Raw genomic sequence first — 19,598 nt, 5'->3', positions numbered from 1 at the left:
AAATAAAAAATAAAATTAAAAAAATAAAATTAAAAAATAAAAATAACAATATAAAAAAATTGGACTTCCTTCTGGCTCTGCCCATACATTGTTTTTTTTGTCAAACCCTTTTATGTATTCAACCTTGTGTGTTTTTATTACCACTTCTATTTAATTAAATGTCCTTAGACCTGTTTTCAATATAATCTTCAATTATTGACCAGTCTGTCTGTTTTATCAGATTGCCTGTGTTCTTTTTTTAATAAAAAAAGTTAATGTGTCCATGTCCTTAATTTCATTTATTTTCTTTAACCACTGGAATTTCGCCGGTACTTCTTTCTGCTTCCATAGTTGCACAAATACGATTCTGGCAGCCGTCGTCAAGTAAATAAATAAAATATCTTCGTTTATGTCTAAACTTATATCTCCATCTACGATTCCCAATAAATAATATTCAGCTTTTCTCGGGAATTTTTTATTGAATATTATTTGCATTTCTTCATGAATACCTTTCCAATATTTTTGAGATTTTTCACAGCTCCACCATAAATGGAAAAAACTTCCATCATGTTCGTTGCATTTCCAACAAACTTTTGATCTTTGTACATGTGGTTTAGTTTCACTGGTGTCATGTACCATCTATGGAACATTTTCATCCAGTTTTCTTTTAGATCCGTAGCATAAGTATACTTAAGTTTTTTGTCATCAGTTTCCTTGTTTTTCTGTCCAGATCCTCCAGCACTGCTTGTGTCCAGTTCACAATCCCAGCAGTGTATCTAATGACGAGGATGGCCCAGGTGTTGATAGTCTTGATCGTATTTCCGCCATTTGATTTGCTCTTCAAAGTCTTTCTGTGTCTTTGGATATATTAAGATTAAGATTACTACTACTACTACTACTACTACTACTACTGTGGATTCTGGGCATTGCTTTCCTAGGGTTTTCTTGAGGCTGCTTGAGCCTTGCTACAGCATTTTATACTCACTATTCAAGGTATTTAAATGTGTGTCTTACCAGACCATGGTTACAAATCCGAAATGTGACCTCAAATTCAACATCATTCCAGCTCCAAGAGACCTCTCTTTCCCGCTTCCTATGCCGTATAACGATTTCAGAGTCTTTTCTTGTTCCTCCTTCCTCCCCAATGCCTCTGAGATTTCTATCTCCCTTGTATTTATTTAGTGCAGAACAGATTGATTTAAATCTTTGCCCAAGGTTATTTTTCCTCCTGCTTTGCATTAATTTTAAACACATAAAAAGAGGTTACATAGGGCCAGAATTTTGGAAGCGGAAGGAGAGGGGAAATGAATTTTCACTTAGAGGGAAAGGTGGGTGAGAAGAAAAGGGTATCCAGTACTCGAGGAGCTATTTTCATTTTTAAATACACAAACACTATCCCTTTACCAAGTGCAAATATATGCAATTGTTATTAAACTTCGGTTTCTTTCAGCTACTTCAGGGAAAGGCGCAGAATGTCACGGAAGCGAGGATCCATACAAATAGGATTAACAAATCCACATTTGAAGAAGAAGAAAAAAGACCCCTGCCTTGCAGGGAGTTTTGACTTGTTAAGAGCCTTTGCAGACTTTCTAATGAAATCCAGATCCTGATAATTTAATCTGATGGGCCCAAGAATTAAAAGAATCAGCACTTTTTTTTTTCATTCCTGCTGATGGTGGAGATTGCCTTTGATCAGGGACAGGTTCCATTCTTGTCAAGCAGCAGGCAAAGAAGAATATAGCCATTAATTTTCTGTTTATTTTGATCCAAAAAAACTTGAGTCCAGGTTATCCGAAGGACTATATCTCCATTTATGATTCTCTAATTTTTTCATGAAGGAATTTTCTCTTTGTTTCACCCCTTTCTCAGGAATTATTTGGTGGAAACAATGGAGAAGAACTTCATGAGGAGCGTCTACACTACGGTATTAATGCAGCTTGACAGTTCTTTCACTGCCATTGCTCAATTTTTGGAATTTGGGAGACTATGGGTTTATAACAGGTATGGGCAAACCCAGGACGTGGGTTGGATGTGGCCCATTGGGCTCTTTTCTCAGGCACTCCTTTCTCTCATCAACTTATCCTTCCTTCTCTCTTTCTTTCCTCCTTCTCTCCCTCCCTTCCCTCCCTCCCTCTTTCTCCCTCCCTCTTTCTCCCTCCCTCCTTCCTTTCTTTCTACTCTTTCGTCCTTCCTTCCCTTCCCTTCCCTTCCCTTCCCTTCCCTCCCCTCCCCTCCCCTCCCCTTCCCTTCCCTTCCCTTCGTCTTTTCTTCAATTTCTTCTCTCCCTCCATTCCCTTCCACCCTTCCTTTTCTTCCTGCCTGCCTGTCTGCCTTCCTTTTTTCCTTCCTCCTTTCCTCCTGGGAGATGTTTAGCTAGTAGGAGAGAAGGTAGACAGGGAACATGTCTCAACTGACCAACTTGATTAGCATTTTTCAACTGACATTTGCATTTTTCAACTGATTAGCATGTTTCAACTGACCACCTTGATTAGCATTTGAGATCTTCTGGGGAGGCCCTGCTCTCGACCCCACCTCTATCACAAGTGAGATTGGTGGTGGCCCCTCACCTGTGGAATTCACTACCCGGGGAAATTAGGTCATCGACCTCCCTCCTTCTTTCAGAAGGAAATTAAAAACATGGTTGTGTGACCAGGCTTTCGGGCAATCTGGCAATTAGATAAGGACAATGATGACCAGAATCGATAGTGCTGACAAGGTGGAATGAATTTACAGACTCTGAGATGGCGAACGCTGAGTTTTAGATTGTTTTTATTGATTTTGATGTATGAACTGACTGTCCTAATTGTTATAATTGCTGTTTACATGTATTATCCATTGTTATGTTTATGCTGGCATCAAATTGTGCCTTTGTAAGCCGCCCTGAGTCCCCCCTCGGGGGTTGAGAAATAAATAAATAAATAAATAAATAAATAAATAAATATGAAAAAGATCTTGGAGTGTTGTAGGTTTTTTCGGGCTATCTGGCCATGTTCTAGAGGCATTCTCTCCTGACGTTTCGCCTGCATCTATGGCAAGCATCCTCAGAGGTAGTGAGGTCTGTTGGAAGTAGGAAAATGGGTTTATATTATCTGTGGAATGACCAGGGTGGGACAAAGGACGCTTGTCTGTTGGAGCTAGGTGTGAATGTTTCAACTGCCCACCCTGATTAGCATTTGATGGCCTGGCAGTGCCTGGGGGAATCTTTTGTTGAGAGGTGATTAGATGTGCCTGATTGTTTACTGAGTCAGTTGAAACATTCACACCTAGCTCCCTTGTCCCCACCAATCGCGTTTGCGAGGTCGGTAGGGTCAGGAGCAGGGCCTCTCCAGATGATCTTAAGTTTCCTAATGGTTTGTACCAGGAGATACGTTCAAACAGGTTGTCTGGCCCAGTACCATTTAGGGCTTTGAAGGTTAAGACCAGCACTTTGAATTGTGCTCGGAAGCTGATCGACAGCCAGTGGAGCGGGCATAACAGAGGAGTTGTACCTCCAATGAGCAGCCTGGACTAATTGAAGTTTCCGGGCAGTCTTCAAAGGCAGACCCATGTTGAGTGCATTGCAGTAGTCTATTCAGGATGTAACAAGAGCATGGACCACCATGGCCAAATCAGACTTCCCAAGGTACGGGCACAGCTGATGCACAAGTTTGCAAAAGCTCTCCCGGCCACCGCCGAAACCTGGGGTTCCAGGCTCAGCAGTGAGTCCAGGATCATACCCAAGCTGTGAACCTCCGTCTTCAGGGGGAGTGTAACCCTGTCCAACATAGGCTGTAACCCTATGCCCCTATAGAAGTGAAAATGGAGCACCCAACTATGTGATCAACAAGAAGATGGTTCTTGTTGACCAGTCCCCCATTTTGACCTCACCAGATACAACAACAATGGCTAAGCCCTTACAAAGACTGCCTTGGCCAATGAGGCAGCAGTAATTACAACAACACAAGAGTATGGGCCAGTCGGTTCAGCAGAAACATGTAAACATCCTTGTGCTGGATCCAGGGCAGCTTTAAGTCACAATTCTTCCAGATTATCCTGCCATTGTAGATGTGCACGTAGACCTTTCTCCAGACCTCCTTCTAGCTGTGCCTGGAGTAGGTGAAACCCCCCATAGCTGCTTTTTTTAAAATGAATCTTCCCCATTGGGACTTTGCTGTCCATAAAAATAGGACATAGGAAAGGAGATTCCATCTGAACATGAGGAACAACTTCCTGACTGTGAGAGCTGTTCAGCAGTGGAACTCTCTGCCCTGGAGTGTGGTGGAGGCTCCTTCTTTGGAGGCTTTTAAACAGAGGCTGGATGGCCATCTGTCAGGGGTGATTTGAATGCAATATTCCTGCTTATTGGCAGGGGGTTGGACTGGATGGCCCATGGGGTCTCTTCCAACTATTGTCATAGATTCTATGATTCTATGACAATAAAGTTGAATTAAGCTTGCATACATCACCAATGGGATGTCAGTTTTTGTGTCTCGATTCAGTTGCACACAAAGATGCATCGAGGAATTGATGTGGAGATTTATGGGACTCAACCCTGAGGTAGGACCTCAGCCATTCCCCCGTGAACAGTTGAATGGCAGACGACCAAAGAGGAAGTCTTTGGCTCCTTCCCAGGCAGGCAAATTATGTAATAAACTGTACTTCTCCAAGCAACAATTAAATACAGTTTTGCTGAAAGCTAGCAGAGGCTCCCCATCTATGCTGAAGTCATCATTATCTGAAATTTGGTTCAAGGGAGGTTAATATCTGTTGTCAAACGGAACTCGGGAATGGGCCCTCAGCCAAACCAATGGCAGGGTTGGGTTTGACATTATTGAAATAATTTTCCCCTATGTATTCAAAAGGATTGGCAGAATTCCTAAATTTGCAAGAAGCTTTGCACATCTCATCAGTGCTCTCGCTCCTGGGACATAGAGAGAGAAATCAAAAGAAGACGGCTAGAAATAATCATCTAGCAAGCTGGATTATTTGCAAGAGGGAATGCAGACATAGAACTGCTGTGATGGTGGGAATAAGAAGCAACCAACAGCACGTGGGTTAGGGGTGGAGAGGATCTCTTTTGCTACCCTTTTAGGAAGTCAAAAATTTTAAAAAATGGCTATAATTCTGTATTGGCTACCTAAGGCCTGGAAGACAGCCCAGAAGTTTGATCTGGTACAGCGGGCGGCAGCCAGACTCCTTATTGGAGCAAACTATAGGAAGCATACAACACCCCTATTAAAACATTTTCATTGGCTGCCGATAAGTTGCCGAGCCAAATTCAAGGTGCAGGTCATGACCTATAAAGCCCTAAATGGTTCGGGCCCCACCTATCTCCATGATCACATCTCCTTCTATGAACTGGCACGAGCTCTAAGATCTTCCGGGGAGGCCCTCCTCTCGGTCCCACTACCGTCTCAAGCGCGGTTGGTGGGGACGAGAGAGAGGACCTTTCCGGTGGTGGCCCCCCGCCTCTGGAATGCCCTTCCAAGGGAAATAAGACAGGCCCCATCCCTCTCCTCCTTTCGTAAGAGCTTAAAGACCTGGTGGTTTCAACAAGCCTTTGAAAATAACCAGTTCTAACTCAGTCCCACACATTGTCTAATACAGCCTTATTCTTCCTACCAATTACCCAGATTCTTTCCTCTAGACGGCCCTGGAATGGACAGCCACAGACCTAATATTATTGTTGCCTGCCATAGCCTTGCACTTAATTCCTGGGCCCCCTGGTATTTTTGGGCTTGCACAAATCTTGGCCTGGCCTTTTAAATTTTTTAATTGCCTTGAACAGGCAGGATTACTTTTAATATATGTGTGTTATGGCGACAATTTTTATGTTTATATTTTGTTTGTTAATCTTATGGTTATGTTGTTTTTTACTCTGTATGTTTTGTGATATTACTTGGGAACCGCTCTGAGTCCCCTCGGGGTGATGAAGCAGTATATAAATAAAGATTATTGTTGTTGTTGTTGTTGTTGTTGTTATTATTAAGGCCCCTTCTGCACTGCCATATAATTCAGATTATCAAATCAGATAATCCACAGTATCTGATTGAACTGGATTATATGAATGTATTGTCAAAGGCTTTTATGGCCGGAATCACTGGGTTGTTGTAGGTTTTTTTGGGATGTATGGCCATGGTCTAGAGGCATTATCTCCTGACATTTTGCCTGCATCTATGGCAAGCATCCTCATTACCTCTGAGGATGCTTGCCATAGATGCAGGCAAAACGTCAGGAGAGAACGCCTCTAGACCAAGGGTCCACAAACATTTTAAACAGAGGGCCAGGTCACAGTTCCTCAAACTATTGGAGGGCCGGATTATAATTTGAGAAAAACATGAATGAATTCCTATGCATACCACATATCTTATTTGTAGTGCAAAAATCACTTAAAAACAATACAATAATTATAATGAAGAACAATTTAAACAAATATAAACTTAGTATCTCAATGGGAAGTGTGGGCCTGGTTTTGGCTCAAGAGATAGGATTGTTGTCATTGTTGTTGTGTGCTTTCAAGTCGTTTCAGACTTAGGCTGACCCTGAGCGAGGGGCAGGTAAATGACCTTGGAGGGCCACATCCGGCCCCCGGGCCTTAGTTTGAGGACCCCTGCTCTAGACCATGGCCATATAGCCCCAAAAAACCTACAACAACCCAGTGGATTATATGAGTCGATATTGCCATATAATCCTGTTCAAAGCAGATAATCTGGATATTATATGGAAGTGTAGAAGGGGCCTATGATCTGCATACCACACAAGGACCATTTTCCTCAATGTGCAGTGTGCAATCATACCTAATATCAACCCATGTGCCACTCTGCTTCTGCAGTCTTGAGTCTAATATGGCTGATCTCTATTATGCAGAAATGTCAACTTTTTCTAGAGAGGACATCAACACAATTCTGTAAGAAGATTTATTCTGCCTGAGCAATTGGCACTTGTGGTTACCTGGACAATATTAGCTCTCAGTTCCAGAGGATAGAGACATAGCACATCTTCCAAATACATGAACCGTGAAAGCATCAATTTGTTTATTTAAGATGGACCAAGAAGTTTCATGGACTTCCCACCAACTATAGATACCCAGCTGGGGGGTGGGAATGCAGCCCCCTATATAACGCATTTAGTATCTGAGGACCCTTGGATTTCCTGACTTGAGCTGTGCCCAATGGATTTTTTAGTTGATAAGATCTGACAAGGCGACAGCCCAAAGTACTACAGCTCTAGGCTTCACAGCTGTGACACTCAGCAATTGGCAACCTTGGGCCATTCCTCTCTTCTGAGCCACACAGAATTCTTTGGTATGCTTAGTTTTACTTGCCCTAATTGGGTTGTCACTTATAAAAATATACGGGCTCCTTTTATGTGGCTTGGGCCAGTACATGCATTAGAGCTACCCAACATAATCCAATTGTGTGGCAATGAATGAAATGCTCCCTTAAGGGTGTGAATGGAGCAGCATAATTACATCTAGAAGACATTTGCACCCAACTGTGTCTTCATCTTTGTTTTAATTCTATGCTCTAAGTTGGCTTGGTCCCCATATTGGTAAAAAGCTTGTTCTTTTTAATAATTGTCATCAGGTTGACTTTCAACTTATGGCAACATTATGAATGAGAGACTTCCAAGTCACCCTGTTAACAACAATCTTGCTCAAGTCTTGGAAACGTAGACTTGTGGTCTCCTTAGCTGAATATATCCATCTGGAATCATAGAATTGGAATAGACCACATGGGTCATCCAGTTCAATGCCATGCCATGCAATCTTTCCGTTTTGTGACTACCTTCCACCTTAATAAGCATTATTGCCTTTCCCCAAATGAATGCTATTTTCTCATTATATGTCCAAAGTATTCAGATATGTATTGTCGAAGGCTTTCATGGCTGGAATCACTAGGTTCTTGTGGGTTTTTTCGGGCTATAGGGCCATGTTCTAGAGGCATTTCTCCTGACGTTTCGCCTGCATCTATGGCAAGCATCCTCAGAGGTAGTGAGGTCTGTTGGAAATAGGACAATGGGTTTATATATCTGTGGAATGGCTGGGGTGGGGCAAAGAGCTCTTCTCTGCTAGAGCTAGGTCTGAATGTTTCAACTGACCACCTTCATTAGAATTTGAAGGCCTGCCTGAGCCTGGGAAAATCTTTTGTTGAGAGGTGTTAAGATGTGCCTGGTTGTTTCCTCTCTGCTGTTTCTTAAAGCGACTGTACATTAGACATCCAAAAGCCTTAAACAACCCATGCCCCATAAATGTTTGATTACAAGTCCATTATTGAGGGAGGAAAGAGGAGTTTTTGAGGCACACAATAAGAGAGAGAGAGAGAGATAACAGTCTGAATAAAGAAGACAGCTCAGGCCTCTCCGATGATAAATCTATCCCCCATTCATTTGCTTCATTTATCAACTGAATGGCTGCAGACTGGACTAGTGCTTTTCATTCTGGGGGAACCAGCTGTTTCGAAAAGGGTTTGCATTATGGAAAAAATAAAAACCGCAGGTGCACAGATGCTACTTTGCTAACCGACAGCACTCCCTGTACCTGTAATCACAAGCAAGGATTTGTACGCAGCCGTCTGAGAAGGGACACAGAAAATCAAAATAAACAAGAATGCACATTTTATTGAGGGCACCTGCTCCTAGCCTTTCCTAAATGGAAATTAAAGCCATACCATTTAATGGCATCACATCCCACTCACATAAACAATACTGCAATGTGTCTTCCTTGTTGTTAACAATGCACGGGAAGCCCTTCACAGCTTGCATTTTGTTAAGGTAGCCTACAACCTTCACTTCTCTCTTAATTGGGGCTATCCCTGACTGCCAGAGCCTCACAATAAGTGATACTATGAATTATTATTATGTTCTTAGCATTTTATAGCACTTTTCAAATTCAAAAGCACTTTGCATACACACTGAGACTCTACATTGGAGCTGCATTGCTGAAATTGCTACATGTGAATGTGCTGCACTACAACTGTGTTGAATGGCAGACTGCCATTAATATAACAATAACAACAACAAAAAATTATTTATTTATTTATCGTGTCATCTGCAACCAGAACATTGTATTACATTTCTAACAGAACAAAACAAACAAACAGATTTTTTTAAAAAACAAAGAAACCCACAAATTTTGCAAACTTGGTAGCTGATTAAATGTCCTTTGACCAGTATCTGGCCACTTGGAGTGCCTCTGGTGTTGCCGCAAGGAGGTCCTCCATTGTGCATGTGGCAGGGCTCAGGTTGCATTGCGGCAGGTGGTCAGTGGTTTGCTCTTCTCCACACTCGCATGTCGTGGATTCAACTTTGTAGCCCCATTTCTGAAAGTTGGCTCTGCATCTCGTGGTGCCAGAGCGCAGTCTGTTCAGCGCCTTCTAAGTCGCCCAGTCTTCTGTGTGCCCAGGGGGGAGTCTCTCATCTGGTATCACCCACGGATTGAGGTGCTGGGTTTGAGCCTGCCACTTTTGAACTCTCGCTTGCTGAGGTGTTCCAGCAAGTGTCTCTGTAGATCTAAGAAAGCTATTTCTTGATTTAAGTCATTGACGTGCTGGCTGATACCCAAACAAGGGATGAGCTGGCGAAGTCTCTGCCTTGGGGGACATGAGAGAAGCCTCCTCGCAGGATTGCAAGACATCCGGGTGTCCCCTGGGCAACGTCTTCGTAGATGGCTGATTCTCTCGATCCAGAAGCAACCAGAAACAACAACAATAATAACTTTATTTTTATACCCCTCCAACCATCTCACCTAGAGGACTTGAGGTGGCTTACAAGGGACACGCCCAAGATTACAATTAAAACACACATGTTTTAATTGTAATCTTTTTAACCAATTAAAATATCAGATAAAACAAATAACAACACAATTGAAAGCAATATAAAAACAATACGTCTGAAAGAAACATAGCTGAGGTATAGATTCAATGAGTGCAATACATTTATACATGAGCGCAGGAAAGTGCAATGTTCCGTCTTCCAGGAGCATGGTTTACATTGCCTTTTAGCTGCATGGGATAGCATTCCTTTGCATCTCCCCAGGGTTGCTATAAACCCAGCAGCACCCTGGAAGATAAACAGTATCAGAGTCTGGAAAGCCAGGCTGCAGGCCCTCTGCAGTTATTGGTTTAGAAAATATCTCTTTGGATTTGGAGTCCGCCCTTTTTCCTGGGGTTGCGATCTCCATTTTGGAATCTCCCCTGCCTCCTTTAGTAGAGAAAAGAGCCTCAGGTGTGCTGTTGGTCAGGCAGGGAGCTCTGAAAACCCCATTATGAGTACAATTGAGATACTAAAGTTATTGAAGAAAAGCTATTGAGTTATAGATAGATATAGAGATAAAGAGAAGCTTATTGAGTTATAGAGAGATATATATTAAGAGATTGAGTTATAGAGAGATATATATTAAGATATTGAGATAGTAATTGAGTTATTGAGAAATAGAAATAGTTATTGAGTACTATTGAGCATTACTTCATCTCCAAAACTGACCTTGTGCTTAGATAGGGGAAGACCTGTTCTTTCTAACCATAGCAGCTCAGGGTTAGGGTGAAATATCTCAGGATTTTTTCCACCATTTGGAGAAAGGTTACCTCAGTAATTAAAGAAAAAGGGAAAGAAAGAACATCTCTATGGTTTCTCAAATGGACTGTTTGTGTTGTAACTTTATCAAGTTGTGCCAAGTCTGCCAAGGACTTTGGAAATAGACATTTTGTTGATGTTCATATCTTGACTGGCATCAGTTGCTGAAAGTATTGAGTTATTGCATCAAAGAAAGACCCCCAGCGGTTCACCCAGATAAAGAGAGAAGCACATCTTTACAGGGTCTGGATGTGACGGCACATGCAACAACACAGTAAATGCACAATCCATTCATACACACTGATAGGAATTAGGAACTATTAGACGCAAAAAGTAACCCTCACTTGGGGGTGATTCCACAAAAATATAGCAGAGTGCCAGAAGCACAGTTCACAACCAGCAGAAGCTTACATGTAGAGAGCAAGGATTAGTTTCCATTAAACAGGAGGGAACAAGATTGCAGGGAGCCACAACTTCATATGTTCTAAAGTAATATGTTTATTAAAATCAAAAGAAATCCATTCTGGATAGAAATGGTTCTTGGAACTATCTAGCTTCACTGAGCTATCTTCTAAGAAAATAATAAGGGGGAAAATAACAAAGTAGACATGCATCTACATCTTGCCTGGAGAATGGCAAGATGTGCCCTCACTCAAGGAGAACAAAGGGAAGAAAAGGCCAAAATGGAGACAGGCCGCATGGCCAGCCGAGGACAAAAAAAAATTAAAAACATTTAAAAGAGGAAGCTATTTCATCTCTTAAAGTTATCACATTGCTAAGTATTCAAAAGGGGAGGAGATAGTAAGACAACCCCCTTCTAAGCCCCTTTTTGAAATAGGCATGCACAGGGAATTTAGGGAAGGAATCCCTCGTTCTAATCTTTCTAGGATAACTACTCATTGAGGGCTGGAGATTTGTGCAGGCAGGGATGAAACCCAACGCATACGAAGGTTGAATGAAAAGTAATGCCTCCACCTTCGTTACTTGGGTTTGGATGGGAATATTTTAACCAATCAAATGCAGACATAACCCTTAGAATGTGCTCTTTAACTATCACTATTCAGTTTTCAACATAATCAACAGACAATTGGATAAATTTCTCATCCGGGGTACCCATCGTGCAGAGATCTTCCGATAGCCAAGCAAAGCAATAATGTGACATCTCCAGCTCATCCCTTGTTTGAGTATCAGCCAGCATGTCAATGACTTAAATCAAGAAATAGTTTTCTAAGATCTACAGAGACACTTGCTGGAACACCTCAGCAAGTGAGAGTCCAAAAGTGGCAGGTTCAAACCCAGAGCCTCAACCAATGGCTGATACCAAATGAGAGACTCCCCCCTGGGCACACAGAAAACTGGGAGACTTGGAAGGCACTGAACAGACTGTGCTCTGGCACCACAAGATGCAGAGCCAACCTTAAGAAATGGGGCCACAAAGTGGAATCCACGACATGCAAGTGTGGAGAAGAGCAAACCACTGACCACCTGCTGCAATGCAACCTGAGCCCTGCTACATGCACAAGGGAGGACCTTCTTATAGTAACACCAGACGCACTCCAAGTGGCCAACTGGTCAAAGGACATTTAATCAACTACCAAGCTTGCAAACTTTGTGTTTCGTTTGTTTGTTAAAAATGCAATACAACTGTTTGGCTTGCTCCTGACATGAAAAATAAATACTGAATGTGGCTTTGTTCCAGATAGTTCCTAATATGCAAACAAAAGGATCTGTCTAGGGTCCCATACTGGAAGATATGGATATTGATGTTATATATCATGCCTGTAGCAACTTCTGAAGACAATGATGCTGGGGAAAGTGGAAGGCAAAAGGAAGAGGGGCCGACCAAGGGCAAGATGGATGGATGGCATCCTTGAAGTGACTGGACTGACCTTGAAGGAGCTGGGGGTGGTGACGGCCGACAGGGAGCTCTGGCGTGGGCTGGTCCATGAGGTCACGAAGAGTCGGAGACGACTGAACGAATGAACAAGAACAAGCAACTTCTGTATTGTGATGGGATGGACAAAAAAGTCTCTAGAAGAACTATCAGATGTTCTTAGATACTTCAATAAAACAGTACTTATTTTGTGGTCTTTTCAAATAAATGTAGAAGATTGTATAGGTTTGCTTCCTGCTTCAGTGCAACTGAACCCTTGTTGTGGACTTTAAAAGACTGCAGCTTAAATCTTGTTTCTCAACAGTGTCACATCTGTAAACAACACTTTTCAATCGGCTGCCTAGACAGGATGTGCAAGAAGAAAGAACATCCAGACATAAAAGATGTGTTTTAATGCCATCTTTCAAAGAACAACAGTAGCTAATTGCTGTGTTTTCTAGTGGGAAAAATCTGTTTAATATGCAGATCTCAAAATGATGAATTTAAATGCAAGCTGCCAATGCTGAAGTAATTTAAATCACAAGGGGGAGGGGAAAGAGGAGGTTAAGCTCTTGTTTGAGGAACACTTTAAGTCGCTTCCAAAAACTGCCAAAGAATGACTGGTTCTATGCCAAGTTCCAGTTACTTCAGTTATTTTTAATAGTATGTTTTCATGAGTTTGTTGATGCAAGATTTGTTCTCTTTATTTAGTTTTTAAAGTAATAATAATATTATCAACTTACTTGGTGTTGACTGGCCTTTGCCAATTGCTCGTTGGCAGAGTCGACGTTAGAAGATGCAGTCTCGATATTGGCTTCAATGCTATCTGTAAATTAAGATAATAGAAGGTAATTACATGGCACAGCGTGACAAGCAAATCCCACAATTTAATTGATTTAATTAATTAAAATTTAATTTATACATTCTCCAACTTGCAAACAGAGTGACTACTACCCGAATATAGAACCATCAAACAATTATGAAGGCAAATGAAAGAACAGTAAAACTAAAGAGTGTGGATCCTGTTGGTAACATGTATGCAATTTGGTATTGTGCTCATGTATTTTGGAGATGTTGTATAAGGAGGTATCCACTACCTCCTTGCACAATCTCAAATATCAATCATCCACCACTGAGCAGTTTGCCAGCCGTGCGGTTTCTTTCATAGCTATTTACTGACTGGGGAAGAGAGTGGAGTGGTATCTGGAAAGCAGCCAACCATAGTTGGGGGAAGAGAGCTGAATTCAACTTCAATGAATCACAAACTCTGCTCTCCTCCTCAGCAGTAGAATTGCAGCTAGATTTTGCCCATCCCTCTGGCAACACTTGGGAGGCTCAAAATGGTGTTTTAATTATGTTTTTTTCATCACATCAAAGGCTTGTCCACATGGACAGAGTCACCAGGAGTTGACTCCTGGCTGTCCCCATGACACCTCTCCACTTCACATGTTCAATTGGGTTCATTCATCTTAACCCCACATTAGGAAAACTTTGCTTGAAACTTTAGAGGAGAAGTTCCTAAACTTATTTGGTCAACCAGTGTAGACAGAAGGATCATGACCAATTTGGACTGGTTTGCTGTCCACATGGGGCACCATCACCATCTCCTTTCCTCTACACCAGTGGTTCTCAACCTGTGGGTCCCCAGGTGTTTTGGCCTACAACTCCCAGAAATCCAAGCCAGTTTACCAGCTGTTAGGATTTCTGGGAGTTGAAGGCCAAAACATCTGGGGACCCTTAGGTTGAGAATCACTGCTCTACTCTCATCGGTACAAAGGAAGGGGATGGATCGTGCTCGTGTTTCCACCACTGATGCTTCGAGCTGGATGTAGAGCTCGATGCAAACTCCTGGTCATAGCAAGCACCCCATATTGACACCAGGAGAGGTACCTCTGTGACCAGGAAAAAGTAAGGAACTGTTGCAGCCCAGCCACCTACGTGACTCCTTTCCACCCAAAATGAAGAGCTAATTAGCCCAAATATAGCTCAGCCAACAAGAAGCAATCAACCAATTAAAAGTTTATTAAAGAAAGGAGTATTCTATAGAAATAAAAACTAGTTCAAAAATACATTCCCAAGGTAAAAAGTACAAAAGTATTTCCAAGGTAGAAAAAAAAGTCAAAAGTGAAAGTACACCTAAAATATAAGCTCCAAACGTTATTCCAAAATACGTGTTACAGTCTGAGTACTTTTGAGGCAGCAATAAACAAAGTTCCGCATTAAAAGTAAAAACAAAATCCACAAAACTGTATCCAAACAAGATTCCCCAATCCCAAAGAGGAAAACATGACATGAAAGCAAGACCAGAATCTCTAATCAAGGAATGCATGTAAAATGTGACTTTCTTCTGAAAATGCTAAGTTGCTCTCACACAGAGAAATCCAAGGACTTAGCTTAAGAAACCAAATTGGTTCCCATGGAGACACTATTTACTTAACACCTGGAATCCCTCTGTTTATCTTCCAAACACTGAGATGACCTTAACTGCCTCTGCTTGGCACTATCTTGCTGTAACTGAAGACACTGGGTTATGGGCCACAATTCAGCCTCTTCCACCTCTCAGTGTCAGGGAGAGCCTCTTGAAGCAGAGCCTCTAACTGCATTTCATGGGCCACATGCTCACTAAAAGCTGATCTGTTTGTAAAGCCATTCCCATCATCCAGGGAATAACTACTTTCTTCCTGAGGCACTACAGAAGTAGTAGGCTCAAATTCAGGCTCCCATTCAGGAGCACAAGACCCCATCAAAGGGTCCTTTCCTCCTCCTCAGACCACGCCTCAACAGGAACTGATCCCCCCACATTCTTCCTGGTCAGGAGTATCCCTATGGGGATGTCCATGATGGCCAAGTTGTTGGAGTTGTGTTTCAGGATCAGGATGCTTTTGATGTGGGAAGTGATGACAATGAATTTCAAGATGGCAATGATTTGGTCAGTGATACTGATGCAGAGAAGGACCAGGAGACTCCTGTGCAAAGTGTAGTTTCCCATGAAAATGTCCCTGAAAGGTGTGGGGATGATAGTGTATTCCCTGAATTGCTACTAGAGGGTTCCCAGGATTTGGGGCTTGAAAACAACTGGGCACCTGGCCCAGCTGCGAGACTTAATGAGCAAATAGATACACGAGAGGAAATTAGTCAAAACAGACAGGCCGAATAGTGCCTTTGGCGTTCTGCCAGGCTCCGACAGAAAAAGATAAGAGGATCTCAAGTGGAATAGCTTAACAAGGGGATAAAAGTTCCAAGTATGGGAAATATAGTCAGATGAAGCATCGTTGGAATCAAGTGTAGTTCTTGTCCTTTGTTTCATGGAAGCTTTGCTTGGAAGATTCTTGTCTAAGTATTTCTTGTTCATGGTTTGGACTCTTGGAATGTATGAATGCCTACTCCTGTTTCCTGTTTTCCTGAATTATATTAGAGAAGTGTGGACTTTGTTTTTATGAACTTTACCCTGGACTATTTTTGCTCCTGCTTATCTTCTTACCTAATTGGATTTACCTATTTCTTCAAAGTGCTTTTTACTTGCTGTTTTTTAATTATCTTCAATAAAAGGATTGTTTTCCAATCAACGGTGTGGTGTTTACCGTGAGCAGGCTTTTCCTGTCCTGGAGTGCAACACAGGTGTTGTTCACATAGAACTCTGTGGCTGGCTGAGACTGGCAACAGTGACATGAACAGTGAGGTAATCATTCAGAGGGCTGATGCGGTCCCAGCCCAACTGGGCTGTTTAGACTCCAGTACATGACTGCAATGCATTCATAAAGGTGCATGTAGCTGGCTCCAGGTTCACTCTAGAACATTTATGTTCTGGACTGGACACAGATTTACTGGCAAGTGAAGAGATGACCTTACATCTAAGGAACCCAGTTTCAGGGGCTTCTGAAACTACATTGAAGGGCTTCACACCAACCTTTAATTGGTTTTTCAAAACAACAGATGTTTCCTCTTTCTTCCTTACTGAGCACCCAACTCTGTTGTTGTTGTTCATTCGTTCAGTCGTCTCCGACTCTTCGTGACCTCATGGACCAGCCCACGCCAGAGCTCCCTGTCGGCCGTCACCACCCCCAGCTCCTTCAAGGTCAGTCCAGTCACTTCAAGGATGCCATCCATCCATCTTGCCCTTGGTCGGCACCTCTTCCTTTTGCCTTCCACTTTCCCCAGCATAATTGTCTTCTCTAGGCTTTGCTGTCTCCTCATGATGTGACCAAAGTACTTCAACTTTGTCTCTAGTCTCCTTCCCTCCAGTGAGCAGCCGGGCTTTATTTCCTGGAGGATGGACTGGTTGGATCTTCTCGCAGTCCAAGGCACTCTCAGAACTTTCCTCCAACACCACAGCTCAAAAGCATCGATCTTCCTTCGCTCAGCCTTCCCTAATATCCAGCTCTCACATCCGTAGGTTACTAGAGGGAATACCATGGCTTTGACTAGGCGGATCTTTGTTGCCAGTGTGATGTCTCTACTCTTTACTATTTTATCGAGACTGGACATTGCTCTCTTCCCAAGAAGTAAGCGTCTTCTGATTTCCTGGCCACAGTCTGCATCCAACTCTAGCTTCCTGTATTTTGCTAGCACAAATACCAAACACTACATTCATAGTGAACAACAATGAGAGTTTCTTGCAAAGCGCCTTTAACATCAACACATTTGCTTTCTAAAACCATGTTTCAAGTTCTCGTCATACTAAGAGGATCCTAGCACTGTTATTCTGAGAATAGTCTTGAGTGCCGTCATTGTTATGTTTTAGTATGTGCTGTTTTGGAAATTACAATGGTATTTCTTATTGTATTCCTGTCTTTTATAATTATCACATTTTCCCAGGCAAGGTTGGAGAGAGCAATGCGCTTATAGAGAATTGCTTTATGCTTCAACTTTTGTAGCAATGATTTCCATTATATCTTTGACATGAATCAAAAGCTGGTGCACCGAAGTCAGGTTTTTGATAGCAGAAGCAGGTGGGTTGAGTGTTGGAGTAGGACTCTGAAGATGAGGATTCGAGTCCTTGCTCAGCCTTAAAGCCCACCGGGTGACGTTGGGCAAGTCACATTTTCTCAAAAGAAAAACTCCTCTGAACAAGCCTTACAAAGGCACAGTCACATTAGGTTGCCTCAGCATTGCTATGTGTCAGAACTTCTTTGAAGGCACATAAAAACAAAGTAGGAATCTGAATTGCATAGTGGTTTGACTGTTGAATGAGAACTCTGGAAGATCAGGCTTTGAATCTCAACTCAGCCTTGGGCAAGTCACACATTCTCAGCCGGAGAGAAAGACAATGGCAAGCCTTCCCAGAATCACTCTTATCAAGAAAACTCCGTCATAAGGTCAGAGTACATAACAAACAAACAGCAGCAATCTAAATGAAGAAAGGAACCAGATGCTTTATTCCATTCTTTTTTTCTGTGATATTAATTATATCTATATCTGTGTGTTTATATTTATTTTTCTCTTATGAGTGATATAACACAGACCAGTTACTGGTAGCACTCAGATAATTTTAAAAAAACCCCACACACAATGAGAGTAAAAGCAACATTGTTGTGGGAATAAAACCAACTTTTCAAAAGTCAGATAGTAACTACAGACTGTGTATCCATTATTCAAACTACCTGGGATCAGAAATGTTCTATTTTCCAGGATATTTTCAGAATTTGATAAACTTGCATAACCTAAGAAAATGTAACCAATACTCCAGAAGATAGAGGCAGAATTCAAAACAATCTTGACAAATTAGAGAGATGGGCCAAAACTAACTCAATAGAGTTACAAGCTGGGTAGATGCGGGGAATGCCGTGGATGTAGCGTACCTGGATTTCAGTAAGGCCTTCGACAAGGTCCCCCATGACCTTATGGCAAGGAAACTAGTCCAATGTGGGCTAGGCAAAACTACGGTGAGGTGGATCTGTAATTGGTTAAGTGGACGAACACAGAGGGTGCTCACCAATGCTTCCTCTTCATCTTGGAAAGAAGTGACAAGTGGAGTGCCGCAGGGTTCCGTCCTGGGCCCGGTCCTGTTCAACATCTTTATTAATGACTTGGATGAAGGGCTAGAAGGCAGGATCATCAAGTTTGCAGACGACACCAAATTGGGAGGGATAGCCAATACTCCAGAGGACAGGAGCAGGATTCAAAATGATCTTGACAGATTGGAGAGACGGGCCAAAGCTAACAAAATGAAGTTCAAGAGGGACAAATTCAAGATACACCACTTAGGCAGAAAAAATGAAAAGCAAAGATACAGAATGGGGGATACGTGGCTCAAGAGCAGGATGTGTGAAAAGATCTTGGAATCCTTGTGGACCACAAGTTAAGCACAAGCCAACAATATGATGCTGCAGCTAAAAATGCCAATGGGATTTTGGCCTGTATAAATAGGAGTCTAGTGTCTAGGTCCACGGAAGTCATGCTACCCTTGTATTCTGCCTTGGTTAGACCACACCTGGAATATTGTGTCCAATTCTGGACATCACAATTGAAGAGAGATATTGACAAGCTGGAATGTGTCCAGAGGAGAGCAACTAAAATGATCAAGGGTCTGGAGAACAAGCCCTATGAGGAATGGCTTAAAGAGCAGGGCATGTTTAGCCTGAAGAAGAGAAGACTGAGAGGAGACATGATAGCCATGTATCAATACGTGAGGGGAAGTCATAGGGAGGAGGGCTGTTTTCTGCTTCCTTGGAGACTAGGACGCGGAACAATGGCTTCAAACTATAAGAAAGGAGATTCCACCTGAACATTAGGAAGAACTTTCTGACTGTGAGAGCTGTCCAGCAGTGGAACTCTCTGCCCCAAAGTGTGGTGGAGGCTCCTTCTATGGAAGCATTTAAACAGAGACTGGATGGTCATCTGTCAGGGATGCTTTGAATGCGATTGTCCCGCCTCTTGGCAGGGGGTTGGACTGGATGGTCCACGGAGTCTCTTCCATCTCTATGATTCCATGATTCTGGTGTGGAACCAGCCATAAGTCATGTAGACTCCTTGCAGCAGGACATGATCCTCTTCCAACTCTATGATTCTATATTAGTGATAGGCTTCATATATGAACACATTTATGTTTCACATATGCCCAACACATATAACCTGAAGGTAATTATATATGTCATATTTTAAATAACTCTTTCTATGAAACAATGTATATACCAAACCACCAGGAACTATAAGTGTCAGTCATGATCTCAGCCACCTATGCGGAACAGTTGCATGT

General features: G+C 42.3%; 1 protein-coding gene across 2 annotated transcripts in view; it reads right to left on the bottom strand.

Moving 5' to 3' along the window:
• TSNARE1 (t-SNARE domain containing 1) overlaps positions 1-19,598 on the bottom strand; it is a 565,931-nt gene that overhangs the window by 106,439 nt on the left and 439,894 nt on the right. For both annotated transcript variants that reach the window (XM_067467251.1, XM_067467252.1), the window contains one exon: positions 13,147-13,229. In XM_067467251.1, the coding sequence (XP_067323352.1) occupies positions 13,147-13,229 (83 nt within the window). The remainder of the gene's footprint in view (positions 1-13,146; positions 13,230-19,598) is intronic.

The sequence above is a fragment of the Anolis sagrei genome, chromosome 4 (genome assembly GCF_037176765.1).
Source record: "Anolis sagrei isolate rAnoSag1 chromosome 4, rAnoSag1.mat, whole genome shotgun sequence".
NCBI classification, from domain to species: domain Eukaryota; kingdom Metazoa; phylum Chordata; class Lepidosauria; order Squamata; family Dactyloidae; genus Anolis; species Anolis sagrei.
This window is presented reverse-complemented; position numbering and strand designations above follow the sequence as displayed.